The sequence below is a fragment of the Apaloderma vittatum genome, unplaced genomic scaffold (genome assembly GCF_000703405.1).
Source record: "Apaloderma vittatum isolate BGI_N311 unplaced genomic scaffold, ASM70340v1 scaffold15159, whole genome shotgun sequence".
NCBI lineage: Eukaryota > Metazoa > Chordata > Aves > Trogoniformes > Trogonidae > Apaloderma > Apaloderma vittatum.
Window position 1 is genome coordinate 1 of NW_009733719.1, and position 18,482 is coordinate 18,482.

An 18,482-nucleotide genomic window follows, 5' to 3' on the forward strand; every position below is an offset into this window, starting at 1 on the left:
AGTTAACTGTGTTTGCAAACGGAGAAGCGCTGTTGTTTGCCATGAAGCCTGCCCCTTTCTTTTCCCATTTCCATACCTTACAGCTTTCACTTTTCAGCTTAATTTCACCTTAATCCAAAGTGATAAAATGCTTAATAGTTTTGAAGAAGAACGAACACAGGCATGTAATCCTTTTCTGTTGAAGGCATTTGACGTTACTGCCAGTAATACATTGGCAGTAATTGTTTTCCAAGAGCTCTTTGGTGGCTGAGCCTTCTTGCTCCCAGTGTTGCACAAGACATTTTACCAGTTGGACTCTACTACACCTGATGTGGCCATTTTAGAGCCATGTCACATATAGAATACATTTCCTCTATTAACCCTCAAAAATACTTCCAGACAAAACCAAATCAGTTATAGGAAGCATGGAAAATTATCAAAGAATAGGCAGGAACCTCTATCTAAACCCTTTTTCTTCTTCTCCTTTATATTCCAGCTATATCTTCTCTTTGCATTTGCTGCAGATGCTGCACCAGGACCCTTTGCATGAATGGAAACCAGTCACATGAATGAGGATTTGCAGGGTAAAAACAAAGTCCTTCTATGAATAGAAATGTTAATGAGGTACCATTAGTTACCAATTTGAGCTAAGAAGCTACAAAAGCCATTTGTTAACACTTGAACCCATTAAAACTCTCATCTTTTCAGCATTCATACTTACATCCTTCCAAAATGGACCTAAATTAGGGTTAGTAACAACCCTTTCTAGAAATATATTTCAGAGGGCTGCACAGGGTAAAAGATTTTCCTTCTTTAATTTTAGTAAAAAAAGAGAACAGCGTTATCTTCGAAATCAAAACAATAACATTATGCAGAGTAATAAAAAAATAGCAGCACTAACTGAAATAAGCAAAATAAAATCTCCTCTTTAAAACAGCTGTAGGCACCCATGAGTAAATGTAGGATAAGCATTTAAATATTTTTTCTACATTTAAATTAAAAAAAAACAACAAAAAACACAAGTCCACCCAATAATTGTTCCCGCCGATCAAGGAATCACTTCGACATCACAAAGACAGTTGAGAATTCTAATTCAAGACCTTACCTTCACCTGCGTACGCCAGGATGGAGCGGGCACGCATCTGCTTCCCTTCTGTGGTTTTGCCGGAGCAGGTGTGGGAGCAGGAGGACCAGGCAGACCACATGCTGAGCACACAGTCCTTTGGGCACGGAGCTTCGCAGGCGACCGGGATTGGGTAGATCGCATCTCTGCACAGCTGTCTGTCAACTTCTTCTCCTGGGAAAGAAAAGGCCGGTAGCAGTCCATCATTCGTTAAATTAACTTAAGATGAGCAATCTCGTCCAGATGGGCACACAAACAAATTAGATTCTGTTCTATATAAACAAGGTAAATAGATTTTTTTATTAAAATTACTTGTCTCCTCTGCCTTGATTCTAGAAGAACATGCTTAAACCTAGTTTAATTTGATATTCTGCTGAAGTGGATGGCAGCCTGGGCAGTCTTTAGGATTTCATTTTGTTCATACATCTTTGATTCCACAGAAAATCCTAATGTGAATAACAGAGTATATAATGCTCCTACGGAAAACTGTGTATATGAAAGTGCACGTACAGTAATCACCTAGTCTTGAGCCACACTTGTGGGAGAAGGTGGAAAGCATCCTAACTTTCAGCTTAGCCAGTTTAATAATCCACAAGTCATCCTTCGAACTGCGGCTGAGCATCAAAGGATGAAGAAATATGTATTAAGCTGCAGTGAGAGTGTCTTGTTTGCTTGGAAAGATCTTCATCTGTTAGCAAACCAGTAACATTACTGTGTGATGTGGAAGTATAAAAAGATCTATGCATTTGTATTCTGTCACATCAACGTACACGTTTCATTATAATAAGAAGATGGAGGTTGATACAAATTGTTTAATAAAATACAAGCTAGTGTTTAAGTAGCATGGCTGCTTTTATTTTCAGTAAGGAAATCGTGGGAGCACTTTGTCCAAGTTCTCTCTGAACAGCACCTCATCACAAAGTAGTCAGTTTTGTGAGGTGCCATGGGATTCCCTGACCAAACCAGTTAATATCCATTAGGTGAGGAATGAACCAATGACCACATATCCCCAGGTCAGTAAGTCTCACTGGTGATGGCAAAAGCTTCAGGATAAATCCTCACTTTGGAGCACATGATGGAAAAAATAAACTGATGAGGGAGATATCTAGATTCACTTTTTTGGAATTATAGCCTTGGTATCATTGAAAGCAATTAAAGAGTTTGCAAGAAAAGCACCAGGAGCTGAGCTGTAGCCCAATACGTAATGCCAGTTACACGGAACTGGGCAAAAGTTGTATCTAAGAGCACAGTGGACTCTTGAGGCCCTGTTAATCATGTACAATCAAGGCATGGAAAGAGCCAGTTCATTTGTAAACATGACAATTTTTTGGTTCTAAAATCTTCTCAAGAGCATAACATTTTGAAGCATCTGAATGCCTTTAGTGCTATATGCTCCTGGCTGTACTAGGCCATAAAACCTTCTGTTGCACTATGATCCATCCATTGAAATGTTCTTGAAGCAAGTGTGATCTCAAGGGGACTGAATAGGAGTGTCTGCAGCATTGTTACTATCCATCGTGTCCACCCTTTTGTTCTAAGAGCTAATGTCAACTCAGTAGTCTCTCATGAAGATTTGCAGTAAGTGTAAGTCTTCGATACAACAAAATATTTGTTACAAATAACAAATAAGTACTCTATAATTTAACGATAGAGACAACAGCCAGTGTTATTAACTATCATCCAGATTCTGAAAAGCTAATTCAGTGAGAACTGGGAATGCTGTCAATGAAACCAAAGCTCTATAAACACTGGTTTCCCAGGTTTCAAATTAGGCTTTTATTGCTTAATTGAATAATAATAAAATGAATCAAACACTAAAGAGAAACTACACTTTTGCCATTCAAAGTTCACCGTCATAAAACCTCTCGAAAAAGAATCTCTGATAAACTGAGTTCCTGAAAACAGGTTCTTTAGTGCTAGTGACATACCACGAATTCTAGAACTATTAACAATCAAATTCTTTATAAAAGAGGAAAAGATGAGTGCCAGCCATTCAGTATTATATCCCTTTAACCAGTGTCAAATATTTTATTCATACAGAGTCTTTAGGCAGAACAGAACTGCAAACATCACTCTTCCCTGGCTCTGCGAACCAGGGGAAGTTCTGCAGCTTATGCTTTTAAAATAGCCTGAAGTAGCCACAGTCATCTGAATTATAAAGACCTCTGAGATCAAGTCAGTCTCAATAGCTGTTATTTTCCCATATTAAAAATACAAATTTGAGCCCTGACAAAGGCTTCATGAATCTCCCACATCAAGTTCCGCTTCCCTCCCTGGACTCAGCCTTTGCACCAATGGCTCCAACTCTTGTATCAAACCCTGTCTTGTCATCACACCCTGACAGCAGTGCCGGAGGGATTCGTACCTGCGCATGTTTGGGTTGAAGGACAAGACAGAGGAGCAGACTGCAAACTTGCAGAGAATAGAAAAAAAGCTAGAAAAGAGCTGAACATTACTCTCAAACTGTTCCATCACCAGGTGAGAGTCAATAAGGTAAACTGTCGGGACACTTTCACACGGCAAGAAATAGTACAATTACAATAAAGTACGTCACAGTGTAAACATACAGTACTATAATGAGCTTATTTATTACCTGCCAACTAAAGTGGTGTCAACTTGAAACTCAAGCTAAGTTTGGGATCACTATGAGAAATTGTGTTAAATAAGTTTCAATGTGAGATTATACTTTAAAAAAGCACCTTCATTCTCTCTTAAAATCAAAGCCATCTTTTATCCTTTGCTTTTACAGAGAAAATATTCTAGAAATATGTATCTTCCATATTAGCATTTAGTTTTTGACAAACTTCCCAATTCTTATCTGATGAATTCAACAGCATAGAAATGCAGTTGGAAGGAATGTTTTATAATGGGTACTTCTTATCTTCAGGGAAATATTTTATTTAGACTAAATTGTTTCTGATATTTCACTAATGATTTTGTGAAAAACTTGACCTTTGTTGCCTTCCTCAGCATAGTGTAAGTCATAGCATAGTCAACTACCAGGAGTCACTCAACTACAGGCTGGGAACAATGCCAATGCAAAGACTAAAACAGCACCAGCACAGATACGGGGTCGTCCTGCTGGAAAGCAGCCCTGTGGAGAAAGCCCTTTGAGTGTCAGTGGGCAGTGAGTGTCCCTGGGACAGCACTGTGCCCTTGTGGCCAAGAGGGCCAATGGGATCCTGGGGTGCATTAAGAAAAGTGAGATCTGTAATACCATGTCCAGTTTGGGGCTTCTCAGTTCAAGAGATGCAGGGATCTACTGGAGAGAGTCCAAGGGAGAGCTACAAGGGTGATCAAGGGACTTGAACATCTCTGCTGGGAAGACAGACTGAGAGACCTGGGGCTGTTCAGCCTGGAAAGGAGACGGCTGAGAGAGGACCTTTTTAATGTATAGAAACACCTGAGGGGTGGGGGTCAAGGGGAAGGGGACAATCTCTCTTCAGTGGTGCCCAGCAATAGAACAAGCAATAATGGGTTTAAGTTAGAACATGGGAAGTTCCACCTCAACATGAGGAGAAACTTCTTTCCTGTGGGGGTGACAGAGCCCTGGCCCAGGCTGCCCAGAGAAGGTGTGGAGTCTCCTGCTCTGGAGACTTTCAAACCTGCCTGGACGCGTTCCTGTGGGGCTGCCCTGGGTGACCCTGCTCTAGCAGGGGGTTGGACTAGATGATCTCTAGAGGTCCCTTCCAACCCCCAACATTCTTGATTCTATGATTAGCAAAAGGCCCATTTAAATAAGTTTGTCATATAGAGTCTTATACTTTATTTGAACTTTACAGGCGTACATCTGTGCTGCGCAAGAGTTGAAGACAGAACTCCAAAACCATGACTCAAAGGGCCCTGTCCTGAGTCACTGATACTCCAAGCTACAGAACAACACAAAGTAAAAAGCAGAAAGATGAAAACAGAACATGACATTTCTACCAAGAAAACTCTTCACCATTTATCAGCCTATTTGTTCATTAAAATCCAGAATTTAGCAATAGTCCATATTCAGAAACAATGCATATGTACCTGAACAATGTTTCTCTCTTATGCAACAGGTGCACAGTTTGGGCTAAACTCTCCAAATGGCACTAAAGGAAGTGACTGCATGTAGAAACGTCAGGAGGGCAAAAGAGGTTTTGTTTTTTGAGATAGTCCTTCGAATCCACATCTCTTCCTTCAACGGTTATGCTGGATCCAACTAGACAAGCAGCAAAGCAAGTCACTAAATTAAAACCTCCTTGTGGCCACCTTCTTGGTGTAAAGACCTTCTCGTATGCGTGCACACACCAGAGACACTATTGAATTAGTGAACTATTTAACCGCTTTTAAACAAACAGCAAAATCAAAAAAAAAAACCAAACAAAAAACTCCTCTACTAAATAGGCAGATTTTTTCCGGATTAGAGATGTAGCTTGTGAATAGTGTTCAGGAGGAACTGGCCAACTATTCATGTCAGACTGTATTCCTATCACCCTTCTTGCTTTATTACATTCACAAAGCAGATACGGTATTCATGAAAGTTTGGTCTAGATGCTAAAGGTTGGACTAGACTGCAGAAGACCTACATTCTGTGTTTTATGTAGTCGAATCATGCCACTCCTTCGTGTTTTTGTTCACTCGTCCGTAAAATGTGTCTGATATTTAAGTTTCTTGTAAAATGCTTTAAGATATTTCTAATGGGAAGCGTTCCAGGAGCTAGTATCACTAAAAAGACATGGTAAGAAAACCCTCTTGCTTATTGTTCATCTTTTAATACAGTTGCATGCTTCAGTGCACAGTAAAAACTTGCTGTCAAATTCTGACCTGTAGTAAATGGAAAGGCAAATGCTTAACAGAGGGCAAAGTTTTTTTAAAGTCTTAAAATGAACAGTGAAATGACTGCAAGATTCAGTGAGACATATAGAACAACTAAAAAGAAAAATACGCCACATATAAAATAAAAATGCTGCTGGAATCCTATACAATAAGGCAATGAACTTGGTCTCATTCCTGCATCTGGAAACCAGCTACACCCTCCGAAAGACTGAACTATAACCTGATAAAAATTAAGTGAAATATTGACAATAAAATACAAGAAATGGGATCAAATTAACAGAGCACTCTAAATATTATTTTTAAATGCCTGTGTAATTGGCAAAGGGCAGAAATAGCACACAGCAGTAAAATTTTGCACTCAGTTATATTTTAAAGTTCCTAAAAGAAGTAATGACAGCAACTGAAGCTAAATGCTAAAACTGGAGACTTTGGGCTCTGTATTGCTTAGCCTAATGTGATTGAATTTACTAGTATATCTGCAATTCAAAGGGGAAAAAAACTGGTTTGGTTATGCCAGCAGCTTCTTTTTGTGGCTCCTGACAGCCACACATGATAGTTTGCTTTTAAGCACAACAGACCACAGGAAACAACAAAGTACCATTCAATTGTTTTTCAAAATTGCACATTTAAAATGAGGATTTAAAATACAAAAGGATGGAAAAGACTGACAATTCAGAGCACTGCACGATCTGGATGTGTTGGTTATACATACTGGAGTACATACTGTGTGGTATGTATGTGAGCACCTCAGTTACAGCCATCACCTTCTCAGCTGATGCTCTTTTACCAGTTTTTCTTGTCTTGAGAGCAAAGCTGAAAAGCAGGCACGCAGCGTGTCGCCCATTAGAAAACCACTGGGCACCTAAAATACTTTGTAAGGCTCCCCAGAGGTCAATTTTTAGAGCACTCAGTGTTTGCCCGTGAGGAAGACCATGTTCCAAGCCAATGGCCTTCGGTAACACCTCTCACAATGGAGGCTGCAGACACAAAAATGGTCAGTTCACACGATTTAAAATCTGTGAGCTGTGCAGGTTGCTATTTGCTGTTTCCTTCCTTCCCTGTTTAGAAAAATAATCAGTATTGCACTTCCTCCTGTATGGTGTGTAAAGACTGAAATGGCCAAGAGGACTGACTGCTCTTTATCTTGAATTCCCATGCACTTTCCCACATGCATTCTTCTCGTATGAGGACCTTTTGTCGACCTCCTGTCAGTCTCCAAACATGTCGAATGACCTGCTCAGACTGACTTGAGGAGCCAAAGCTGCTGTGTGGACTCTGCCCATCAAGAACAAAACACGTCCGTCTATATTTAAAACTTATCGAAACCAGATCCGTGGTATGTGCTCAGTCCTGTTTTGATACGGCACTAACTTTAACCCCTCTCTGCAGCCAAAGCGTACGTCTCGCTGCTGAAAAGTTTGTACATGCTAGAATTTGACAATTTTTACATTATTCCTGTAGATGCACAAAGATAGTTTGACTAGGGAAAAATGCTTTTTTTTAAAAAAAAAAATTCTTACAGTTCTGAAGTGCCTAAATGTCTGATTTAACTGTAACTCAGAGAAGTAAACCAGAAAATATCAATCTAAAATCTAATCACCTCAAAGTTATAGGAACATTATGACTAGACTGTAATACTATAGAAAAAGCATTGATGAAACTGTCCTTACTGTAAACGAAATACAAAAAAACCAAACCTTGACAACTTCAAGAAAACAACTGAATTAAAAGAAAACTTAAAAACTTATCCAAATTTGAAGTTCCATACCAGACTTTTACTAGTAATAAGCTCATCTACAGATTGGCTGATTAGTCTAAAGCAAAATGGAAAATACCTCACATTAAAAGAACAGGTATTAAATTTATCAAAATACACAGGTTTTTCAGATGCTAGGACACCTTGTGTCTGCTAACAGGCTGAGTAATCAATCACTGTGATAAACTAACATTATAATTCTCATTTCCAATACTCCTGCACGTCTTTAAAATCACTAAGCGAGTACCAGTCCCCAAACTTCACCGTGAAAGGAAAAAACCTGCCTGCATTGCATGAACTGTCACAGCACATTAACTTTTCCTTCTAGACCACAGTGCTGCAGCAGTAGTGTCAATTTTTCTTTTTTCAACAATCAGAAGAGGTACAGAACTCCATGAACTCCGCATGGGAAAAAGCGGAGACTTTCGTTCAACTTCGTCCCTTTTGCACAATCAGGCATTTGTGATCTGTCCTTATCTTACCTCAGCTTTATCAGAATCGCAGATTGGAAACTCAGTCTCATACCATGACTGATGTTTCCAGCAATTCTTTTTGCCTTGTTGTTTGGTTGTGTTTCTTATTTTTCTTACACAAGAGAAACTCTCTGTGGAAAGCTGTCTTTCTCACAGCACATGTCTCTAATTAAAATGCATACACAACCGCGGAAGACTGACCCAGATTTTTCAGTAGGGAGAATTTAGAAGTTAATCTCTGAAAACCTAATCAAATAAGCTACAGAAAGGAGAAACAATAATATTTACATACAGTTCATCTTTTACCGTCTTGTTTAGCCCAACAATCTTAATAGTATTTGGAGGGGGAAAAAAGCGCAGCACATGCAACAGTATCTGACAGAACAATTTTTGTTCTTGAAGCAGTTCAAGAACACAGACTTTGATAGACATTAGGAAACTTGAAATGTTTTATTCCTCCTAGCAGCCTTCATAACATCTTGACAGTGTTTGTTCACATCTGCTCCAAAAATAAAGACATAAGCTTTAATGTTAGTAAAATGGTTGTTACCTTGTATGCAGTTATTTTCTCTTCTAGTTCCTGAAGGACCAGCAGTCAAAAAAAAAAAAAAATCTCTGCATGAGGTAGGTTGCTAACTTTTCAACATTTTGATTTTTTTTAACCTAATTATTGAACAAAGAGCAACATTGAGATACCACCTATATTCTCAATATATTCTACTTCATTGGCTTCCATTTCAACAACGCGAAAAGATGGTGCGTTTTTCCCGTTTATTATTCTTATCAAGTGAAGTTTCTGCATTCATTTCTATTGCTTAGGTGCCTAGCTGGTAGCCCTAACTGCTGAATCAGTTGCTAATTCCCTAATCACATGCCTTTCCCTCAATTGCTTTTGCTAAGTAGCATTTGCATTTAATTAAGTATGTCTTAATTAGTTGGTGGTTAATATTCGTAAAGTCATTTTCTTCTAAGAAGCCTAAGTAGAAGTGGCACTGATTTCAATGAAGACAAAATACACAAGTTTCTCACATCTGTTCATTATGCAAAAATGATAGTTGGTCTAATAGTTTAATGATATGAAAACATTGTAGGATGGCAAACTGTTTGATTTGGTGTTTTGGTTAGAATTTCAAGTAGCATCACACAGTCTATTCCCTGCAATATATGTACCGTCATTTATACTAAGAGTCAGGATTACAGTCATGTAGATACGGTCTAAATTTGACACAGGGAAATAAAAACAGGGAAAGCAACAGTATTTGTTTATCCAAACAGTAATTTTTCAATGTAAAATGCAGTGCCATCTGTGACATACTTAGGAAGATCAGATTAAACAACAATGTGAAAAAATAATATTCCATAAGTATGTTAATTCATAAATATACAGTAACCTGAGGCATTTGGCTTAGGAAAAAATAAACGGCGTCCACTTTCAGACTTTACCTTATATTCCTTTACTCCTTCTTTATTTTCACTATTCTTTGCACTCAGGTTGAAAAATTAAATTATATATATTTTACCTGTAAAATATGACAAAAGGTTTTCCAGTTCTCTGCGTATTTATTTAAATAATTTTGTAAGTGCTGGTGGTGATGACAGCTACAGTATAGCTCCCCCAAGCACACAGCAGTCCCATGGCTACTTGTGAAGCTCCCAATTAAAAAATGAAAAAAATCGTACATATGAGGTCAGTACCTTCGCGATACACACAGACGCACATCGAGTGTGTCTTACAGCATTAACTATGGCTTTAAAAGTAACACAGCCTTTTTACCTCTGACAGAATACTCTTAAGTTATGGAGTGTATATTTTGTATTATGCATCAAAGTCTAATGGAAAGCTCTTCTTGCAGATGATACTTTATCTGAATTCCCACTACTTCTGGTACCACTGAACATCCACCAGCATGAAAGAGGCTGTATCTGAACTACTGATAATGTGAGCAACACTGAAAAAGACTGATGTAAACAGGAATTCTGAAGAATTAATCCAAATGACTTAAAATGGGCCTTTGAAGGAGATTAGTTAAACTGTATTAACATTTTATGCAGCTATTCTTATTCAGAATGAAAGGGAAAATTCTTAACAAATAGAATTAAGGCCACCTTAACTCTGAATAAGAGGATTCACATACACATTTCATACAGTTTAACTAATATTATTTTTGCAGCTATTTTGGAACAACTTTCCTAAGTGGCTACATGCAGAGACATAGAAAATGAAAACATACACATGATATTCCCTTGGCTGAAAATCTGCTACACTTTATGACATACAAGATTTGTACCACAGGGACAGCACTCCAATATTTCTAATAAAGAGCCCAGCAAAGTACCTACACATTGACTACCATGCAGACGAGACATAGAAAATGAAAACATACACATGATATTCCCTTAGCTGAAAACAATATTTCTAATGAAGAGCCCAGCAAAGTACCTACACATTGACTAACAACAGGAGTAAGATTTTCCTACTGCTTGACAGGTAGTTGAAACATTTTCATGGTTCATTTGCTAATGCAGTCTTACCGAGAACGATAAGAAACAGAGAATACAAGTGTATTGATCATAACCAAGCACAGTTGCCTTCCGGTGTCAAATAAGCCAATCAAACGTCATCTTGATACGAAAGAAAAAGTAAGTTTGATGACAGGCTATGGTCCCATTGAGAATAAAATCAATATTAGCCATGGGACGAAGTGGGATCAATATGTCAGACCAATAGGCCATTTTAAGCAGAATGGGGAGAGGAGGGGAAAAGTGCTGACAAAGCTATAAGGAAAGAAGAAGACACAGTGTGGAACTGGAGGATGAGATCACAATATATTTCTATGAACACCTGGCAAAAGCCCGAACCCACCTTAAAAAGACACAGTCAATTCCAAGACCAACTGGACATTCTCAAAAACTTTTCCCAGTCAAGTCACAGTTCGTATAGTGACAAAAAAATACACAGTTCATATAGTGACAAAAAAATATGAAAGGCATGACCTAAAAATGCAATTTAAAATACTTTCTCCATTTGTTTGTAAAATATCACACTGTTTTTAAATGTTAATTGTTTTTAACAGCACAAAAAATCCTTTGACAGACTTTAGAAATACTGGTAATAGTTTTCTGAACAGTGGTAATAGTAGGATTTAAAGTACGTAGATTTGAAAATGCAACATGTATCTATATTTAGGTCTTTTTATTTATTTGGAAAACAAGATGTTTTATTAATCATTTGGAATTATATTACTATTTTTTTATTACTGAGTTGTCTCATCAAATTTTAAAATTTATCAGACACGGCCAACAAGGGTGTTGTAGCCTTTTAAAAGGTTTCACAGGTATTTTATTGTAACTACGATTGTTGGCCTGCCCTCCAAGAAGCTCAAAATTAAGGGGAGAACAAGTCCAGGCAGGGCAACAGAATGTCAATGATTTCAAACCAGTTTGATTAGAAATGATAATTCTGATTTGCTGATCTGAACTAGATTAACATTCAGGGATGTGTGTTAGAAAAAGAAGCATAAAAAGGAAATAACAGGCAAGACCACAAAAACAGCTGCATGAAAACACTGTGGCAGCTCCACCAACATCAGGAGAACAAAGTGCTCACCACAATCTTTGCAACAACTCCCTACAATGAGGTAGTAACCTGCATATTTTAAATAGTTACCTTAAATGGCCTGACTTTCAAGAAAAAAAAAAAATCCATAACTTTCACGACCTTCAGGCTTCTCCTCTTCTGAACAAATATGAGTTTCGAAGGATAACTTTATGGGAATCTCAGCTTAGAAGTTCACCAAGTCATATCATAAATTGATTCATGCATACCCCAGCACTGCAATTTCATCACCAAGTACTTGCCTAGAATTTGACTGCCTACACTTCGACATTATTCATCTCTCTAACACAAGAGCATAACCCACAATTGAAGAGAACTGACTAATGGCATTCAGCTGACAGAATATTACATGAATCCTTCAGTTTGTGAGTTATCTGCTACTGCACAGCCATGCAGTGAATTTGCAGCAAGTTTACAACTACGCATTCATAAATATCTCTTGCCACACCAATAGACCTGTAACTCAAAAAGAGGTTTTAAGGGAGTAATCAAAATTATTTTATAGAGTAAAAGATGATTGCAAACATCTCCTTTGCATTGTTCATCCAGCTGCAGCTAGCGAAGAGCTGTCACTCTGTATGTAGATTGACAGCTCAATTCAATCCCAGTTAAAACACAGGACCCGAGAGGTGTAGAAGAGATCACTGCCACTGTCATGTTTACACGTTCCCGAGAAACGGTTTTATAATTAATTTCATGGATGCTTCTGCCCGTGTCCTACTAGTGGCAGATAAAATGCAGTCTTCAGAGAACATCTTTTTACCCATCTTGTAATGAATGCCTTCTCAGCATTCCAAGTGGAAGGCACAGCACGCCTTTAGGGAGCTTAGACTATGAATTCACCTTGTCTTTCGGAGACATTTTCATAACTGATTCCTCTCCACAAGACTAAAACTAACCCATCCTTTTGACTTTTCCTTTCCTCCAGCCTTTCAGTGTGTGGATTCAGAGAAAGAGCTCTCAGGAAAGCAACCAGAGGTAAATACCACTACATCTTAGAAACCTACGCCAAATTCAGGAAATACAATAACATTGTCACACAACAAAACCAAAAGTAGCAGAAACACATCTGCAAGTATAGGGATATTAGAATTTTTCTATTTCATTAATAAGTTATACAAGCTAACATCCTAAAGTCACAGAAATCTGTCAGATTTCACTGCAGATTTCCACCTACTCAGAGAAATTAGCTGTACTCTGGAAATAAGGCTCCCCTTCCCTACTGGAAGGATATCATTAGAAGCCTCCCACAAGACATAAGATGCTTCTACCTAGCATTATTCCATTTTTTAGCCTCTTAAAAAAAAAAAAAATCCATTCTGAGACATTCAGAACAAGAGATTTGATGTAGTTTCTGCTTACTATCTTTTTTCTGAAAAACACTAATGCAGCAATTTGCTATTTATAAAATAATATCAGTACCAATAAAGGATATCTCAAATCAGTAACACAAAAAACTAAACTAAACATCTGATAATTCCTAGGGCAACATTTACATAGCTAATCCATAAATTACCATCAAAATTACGTCAAAGAACCCCTCCAAAGAGCAGTAAACACCAGAATTAAAGTTGCCTTTGTACAATCCAGTTTCTCAACTCGCATAATGACATGCTTATTATTTTTCCACTGGGTCCCTTCCTTTTTCAGTTCACAGACTGGAAACTCATTAATGAGTAGCTATTTGGTATTTTCAGTTTTATTTTCTTTGTTCAAGACATGAGCCCATGTTTTATTTACCACATATTAATTAAAAGTGTTATTAAAACAGAATTGTTAATTTTTTCTAAGATCTTTCTGTCACATCTATCAGACAGCCACTAATACTTTTTTTTCAGAACATTCAAGATGTGACAGGTCAGCATTATTTATATTTTGCTGGTGCTGAAGAAAAGCAGAGCGAAATTAAACCCTGAAGAACGAGACAATGAGCCTTACTTGTCTCAAAGACAAAGCCTTCATTACTACAAAATGCCCACTTAATCCCCAGAGGTGATATATCCATTTCATAAATAAGTAGCAAGCTCTGTGGGGAAAATGTCATGTAGGCACAATTAAATAATTAAAGACTTCCATCTGATACATTCACGTTAAGAACCGAACAGCCTTAATTTCCTAATGTTTGAGGGTCTGGCTTTCTAACTGGACATTCTTAATTTTGATATGATGTTTCTTTTCAACTTTCTATTTTGAAATAGATGTCAATTGAAGAACAGTATTTCTGCCATGGGTATTACACCAGCTCTGGACACCTACTGCTCCGCCACGTGATCTCAAGGCACAAAAGCCGGAGTAAACTACAACTGCTGCGTTCCAGCTTTAGAAGTGATGAATCTCCTCCTCTCTTCCCCTTCTCTGGCTTCTTATCCAGCCTTATTTTCTCCAGACACTAATCCCAGTCTGTCACCTCGCTGGCCCTTTCACCCCGCCCTGCCAAGGTCTCTCCAGCCGCTTGTCAAATCCTCTCTTGGGCTGACGGTCACCACACTGAATCCCTCCCCAAACTCATTTCTAATCCCTGCCACTTAGAAACATTTTATAACTTCCTTTGAATTCCTTACTTGCTCTCAGTCCTGGACAAAACTGGGGTCAAAACTCATCGTCCCCCAGCTCTTAACCTCACTGCTTGGTCAGTATCGGTTTCTCCCCTCGTTTTCCACCCTTTTCACCAAATCCTGGGTAGAAACCTGTTCCCTCTGAAACGGGTCTGTGAGGATGTAGCTGAAACCCTGCCAAAAGCTCCCTGTACCCCCAAATCTCAACAGATCACAGGGACCACTGGATAGAATGGGATCCTCAGGTGTTTGCTCTGATTTGGAATAATCATTGTGGCTCAACATGTTTTAGTTTGAAGTTTCTTAAGTATTCAGTGGAGATGGTGCTTGTGCAGTGCAAGAATTGCAAAATGACACAGATTATTTTAACGCTCTTTAAATTGCTACTGGAGCAGTTATCTTGTGAAATCAAATATTTCCGGGCAGGTAAGAGTGGTTTTATATTAATCAACACAACTTATGATCTGAAAGCGAGGTCAGCCAATGTGCTGCTCAAGGCTGGAACTACTGAGATTAAAATTCCTATTTATTCTGGCTCCGTGTGACTGGCTAATGAAGATGTTTTAATCGTCACCATTTAGCAACACACTCCTTTCACAGCTTTGAAGTTTGATAACATTTATAAAGAAAGTTTACTATCAGCATGCAGGTGGTCAGAATATACAAATAGGTCTGGGCAACCCGTTTCTTTCAGATGGAAAACTGACTCCCATCAAAGCTAGTAAGAGCATACTGTCTTAGAACATTTTATCATAAATATTAATGATTAGTATTGTGTAATATAATCTTTGACAAAAGTGATATTCGGTTTATAACTCTGTAATATTATTATAACATTATTAAATGTAGCGTTATAACTTCTGAGTATGTTTTATAAAAAAACTTGACAATATTTTCAAAGTATGTTCTAGAGAGTTACACCGTGACACACAAAAACCAAAACCAAAGTAGTTCAATACTGGGTCTATAAATCCAGTTTTTTAAGCCATAAGTCCATAAACCCTTGTTTTTTCTTGTTTCATAACAGCATACTTTGAAGTAATAAATGCAAACATTGTAAAGCATTAAACTGACCTTCCTAAAACCCCAATTGTTTGGAAATGTATCTACAGTTATCCCTCTCTGTATTCTTACGATTATGAAGCTTGGAGTCCAATCAGGATCAGGTTCCTGCTGTATCGGCTACTATGTAAATCAAAATTTATGCACGAAAATCTCCCCTCCTAATTTACCCACTGCTATTACAAGCAGCTCTTGCAATATCCTACTTTTCCATCTGGTTGTGCCATCAAAAACAAAAGCAGGTTTCTAAGAGCATGCGTCATATGAAATACGTAATTGCACTCCCTGTGGTATATTTCCAAAATACTTTTGCTTCCCACAATGGCAATTTCTACTCTTACATGCCCCATAAATTCTAAGTACACTAGTACAGCTTCTCTGCAAAGATGTTGCAGCATAATTTAGAAGTAAATATGCCAAAACCCAGCAAACTCATCTGACTAGACAGTTAAATTATGTTCTATGACACAAGAAAAAGCTTTTGGTCATTAAGTTGGCCCACGTATTGCTAACTTAGTTATATTCTTTGTGAACGTTAATGTCTCTATTGGGCATTGCCCACACCAAGTGTAGCTCTGCTTCACATATAAATTGAAAACAAGGGTCTGTCTTAAGTGGCAATTTTTTATTGCACTATGCAGTTTTGTTTTACTTATCCCTTTAACTGAAATCATCACATTTCAGTCCAACTAGTAAAGACATTGACAAAGCAAATGGTATGTTTCAGTCATCCCACATAATGAAATCACCTCATGCTATACAAATGCTAAAAACATCCATTCTTCTATGCAACTTCATAGGGACATGTCCACTTTCCTCATGTCAAAATAACAGACAAAAAGGAATTTGCATGACATATTGAATGTGATTATTTCTTTATAAATGAATTCCCAATTAACAGACTTCCTGAGAAGTGCAATGGGGTAATTTAAGCAGTAGTGTGCATTATTTTTTAATATTCCTTTATAGTAAAAGAAGAAAATCTTGTTATAAAGAAATGCCTTAAAAAATCCAATGCTCTGAAACATAATGGCCTGAGAGTATCAGTTTTAAGGTCCTTTAAACTGACTGTATTTGACCCTCAGTAACAAATTCTTACATAGAACAAACATCCAATAAACATGTTCAACAGTTTTTATGTAACCAGCCAAAGTAAAGGAAAGAAAGGACTGGGTTAAAAATTTCACATTCTATGTGTTTACAGTGAAGAACAAAGTATGCATCTTACATTTGATTTAAATGCCTCAGATGGCCAGCCAAAAGGCTGTCAGGCAGAAAAGGACAGTTCCAGTCAATTCTGTAATGATATTAGCTAGGAAATTAATATTGGGAAATGATGACTAATGCTCATATAACCAAGTTCCTGTAAGCATAAGGCAGTATGTACTGAAAGAAACTGTCATTAGCTACTGTATTTTTCTACTAATTGACTGCTGAGCATTGGCCAGATTTTGATCTGGGTTCTCTTACAGAATTAACTCAATATTTCAATGCAATTTGAATCTGGCTCTTCATTCTTTTAAAAGAACTAAGTTATAAAGTATTTTCTTTCTAAACCATCATTAAAAAAAATTCAACTAGTCTGACGGTTTTTTTCATTAAATGTATATAGCCACATGGTGGAAAGAGAAGAAGTAGACTCGTTATACTGGGCACACCTTTAAAGCTTCCATTCATGCTCTTATTGTTTCTCATTACCAAAATTAATGAAGACCAGCAGCTATTCATTCAGCACATATTTGATTCAAACCATAAATACACAAAGAGTCAATTTTTACATGAGTCAAAATATTTTAGATTTAAATAATTGCACCAACCAATCTTGATTTTCTTCTGGAGTTTATTGTATATATTTTATTAGACACCTCTTATATTAGGAGATATAAAGCCACCAGCTAAAAATTAAGAAACAAAATACAGATGTTGATGAGGAAACTAAAGAAGAAAAGTTAAACTACATGAAGGAATTTTATAAACTTTTCTGCAAAGTAAAATTCAATAAAAGGAACAGAAAAAATATTTCAGAAATAAATATTTCTAAGTCCAGAGAAGAACCATAAAGCGACTATATCCTATAGGACTGCTGTATACCTGAAGTATGGAGTCTTCAGTCAGTCACGCTAGCTGAGAATAAATTAAGATAAAGGTAAAGTACACTGTTCCATTTTGGACAGTTCGGTGTTTGAGCTGCTCCTTACAAAGTAGCTAAACTAACTGGTTTGAAATGTTTACATCTGACTTAAACTAGTTCACCTTCTATATCTTCTATTTCACTACCAATATCATTGTTTTCCTCCCCAGTATTGCAAACAGGTTGCAGCTCACCCATTTACATTAGGATATCCTCATGTCCCGGGTGGTTTGAACCTGCACTCCGGTACCAGGGGAACCAGACCTGTGTCCCCCACATAAGGCCAGGAGCCAGAAGAGAACTCACGGCACTCAAATGCATCAGCACATGTCACCTAGACTTCAGGAACGGTTTTGCTACTTCAAAGAGTTGCAGGAATTTGCATATAGGCGAAGAGCCTTGCTGTTGCCATGGCTGCCTCCTCTAAGGCTGGTCATCCCTCTGAGCTGTGAGGCAGGAGATGGGAATGAGTCCGGAGCGTCAATAAGATCCTTAAGAAATTTGCCCTTCAAAAGTGAGATCTGTTTGATCCAGAGTAACGCATGCAGTGGTACAAAGGCCAGTCTATTACAAAGGCTGTAAACCAATTTATTATTTACATGTTCTTACAAATGAGCAAGTAATTTCAGCCCACCAGCTGAGGATCGGAAGCACGCTACTGACACTGCAGCCGCTGCTAGTACCTGTGCTACAGAGCTCAGCACAAAGATAAAAGCCTAAAAATCCCATCATGAAAGAAGCGGCATTTTGTAGGCATTTTCAGCAGCAGTTAATTTTGCAGATGTGTATGTCAGAAATTATTCTGCCTTATTTACACACAAGTAGCACTAATGTGCCTGTAATGGAGTGGTGAAGTGGCCAAATTTCCTACTACAGGTTGAGTCTTTAAATAATACAGAAATATTTTTCAAAGGTATTCTTCATAGATTGCCATAGCTACAGAGGAATAAATCCATCTGTTGTAAAACCACTCTTCTGAAC

General features: G+C 37.8%; 1 protein-coding gene across 1 annotated transcript in view; it reads right to left on the reverse strand.

Moving 5' to 3' along the window:
- Window positions 1–1,084: 1,084 nt before the first annotated feature.
- The window catches only part of LOC104278909 (thrombospondin type-1 domain-containing protein 7A-like), a gene marked incomplete at its 3' end in the record, with an annotated part of 31,598 nt that continues 14,200 nt past the window's right edge, over window positions 1,085–18,482 (reverse strand). The window contains exon 6 of the mRNA XM_009876027.1: window positions 1,085–1,276. Within this exon, the coding sequence (XP_009874329.1) occupies window positions 1,085–1,276 (192 nt within the window). The remainder of the gene's footprint in view (window positions 1,277–18,482) is intronic.